This window comes from Gekko japonicus, unplaced genomic scaffold, assembly GCF_001447785.1.
Source record: "Gekko japonicus isolate JY-2015 unplaced genomic scaffold, Gekko_japonicus_V1.1 scaffold2761, whole genome shotgun sequence".
Lineage (NCBI taxonomy): Eukaryota > Metazoa > Chordata > Lepidosauria > Squamata > Gekkonidae > Gekko > Gekko japonicus.
The window spans coordinates 181940-183563 of NW_015168738.1; the positions used below are offsets into that span (position 1 = coordinate 181940).

General features: G+C 44.8%; 1 protein-coding gene across 1 annotated transcript in view; it reads left to right on the forward strand.

The window, feature by feature from the left end:
• Window positions 1–1624, forward strand: part of SNX2 (sorting nexin 2) — a 52267-nt gene that overhangs the window by 35950 nt on the left and 14693 nt on the right. The window contains exon 10 of the mRNA XM_015415619.1: window positions 506–599. Coding sequence (XP_015271105.1) covers window positions 506–599 — 94 coding nt within the window. The remainder of the gene's footprint in view (window positions 1–505; window positions 600–1624) is intronic.

The window sequence follows — 1624 nt, forward strand, 5'->3', positions numbered from 1 at the left end:
CCCCCCCCCCCCAAATAGCTAGCAAACCAAAACAGTCCAGTGGAGTGGGTGTTGCCTTCTGACACATTTTCGGTGATGTCAGGGGGCGTGGCATATGCAAATAAGTTATGCTAATGGATTATGCTAATGAGCTCCTGCACCTCTTTGTCTACAAAATGACCCCTGGTAGCTATATACTGAATAGCTGTTTGGTTTTATTGCTCTTGTGTTTTTTGTGTTTTTAATTATGTTTTTATTGTAGTGGTTTACTGATAGTATGTGGTACTGTAAATCGGTGCTAGATTATATAAATAAAAGTTATTATTATTATTTTTTTAAAAAAAAGCCGCTCTGGCCAGTTCCTAAAAACACTTGGTGCACACAAGGAAGGCATCAGGCACCATGGAGTTCATGTTCACCGTGTTGGGGATGCCTGTTATATGGAGTTAATTTGATTTCATAAAATGGCAGATGTCGTCCACAAAGGTAACATCTGTAATGCGTTGATCCTTTCACTCTTTGCCAGTGGTTTGAAGAGAAACAGCAACAGTTTGAAAATCTGGATCAGCAACTCCGGAAACTTCACGGCAGCGTAGAAGCCTTGGTGTGCCACAGGAAAGGTGTCTCTCTCTCCATGTTTTAATTCATTCATTCATTCATTTTTTTATTTTTTTTAAATCCCGCTCTCCCCACAAGCAAGCTTTCAGGAGGGCTCTGTGATCTCAATACGTCCCAACCGGGATGACCCAGGCTAACCTGATCTTGTCAGATCTCAGAAACTAAGCAGGGGAAATGCTAAGTTAGCTTTTAGAAGGAGCAAATTCAGACCTTGGGCAAGCCATAGTTCTGGCACAGCTGTCCTTGGAAAAGAGCCGTTTCTGTCAAGAGCTCTCTCAGCCCCACCTACCTCACAGGGTATCTGTGGTGGGGAGGGGAAGGGAAAGGAATTTGTAATCCCCTCTGAGACTCCTTTGGGTAGTGAAGGGCGGGGTATAAATCCAATCTCCTCCTCTTCTTCTTCTTTTACCTCACAGGGTGTCTGTGGTGGAGAGGGGAAGGGAAAGGAGTTTGTCAGCCGCTCTGAGACACCCTTGGGTAGTGAAGGGTGGGGTATAAATCCAATCTCTTCTTCTTTTTCTACCTCGCAGGGTGTCTGTGGTGGGGAGGGGAAGGGAAAGGAGTTTGTAAGCCGCTCTTAGACACCCTTGGGTAGTGAAGGGTGGGGTATAAATCCAATCTCTTCTTCTTTTACCTCACAGGGTGTCTGTTGTGGGGAGTGGAAGGGAAAGGAGTTTGTAAGCCGCTCTGAGACACCTTTTGGTAGTGAAGGGCAGGGTATAAATCCAATCTCCTCCTCCTCCTCTTCTTCTTTTTCTTCCACCATATGTGTTGCAAAGTTTTTAGCAGAAGGTTATGAAATCAAAATTGAAACACACCTGTAGATCTTAACCAGCTAAAAGATGCCTGCTTCTCTTCGATATTTTATAGAGGCATAATGCCATTGAAGAGAATACAAATTTTAAAAAACCCAATACAATCAGGGCTATTGGGGCAGGAACGCACAGGAACGGAGTTCCGGCTGGCTCCTGAGTTGGCCACACCCAGCAGGAACTCATTAGCATAACAGGCCACACCCAAAGGCAGG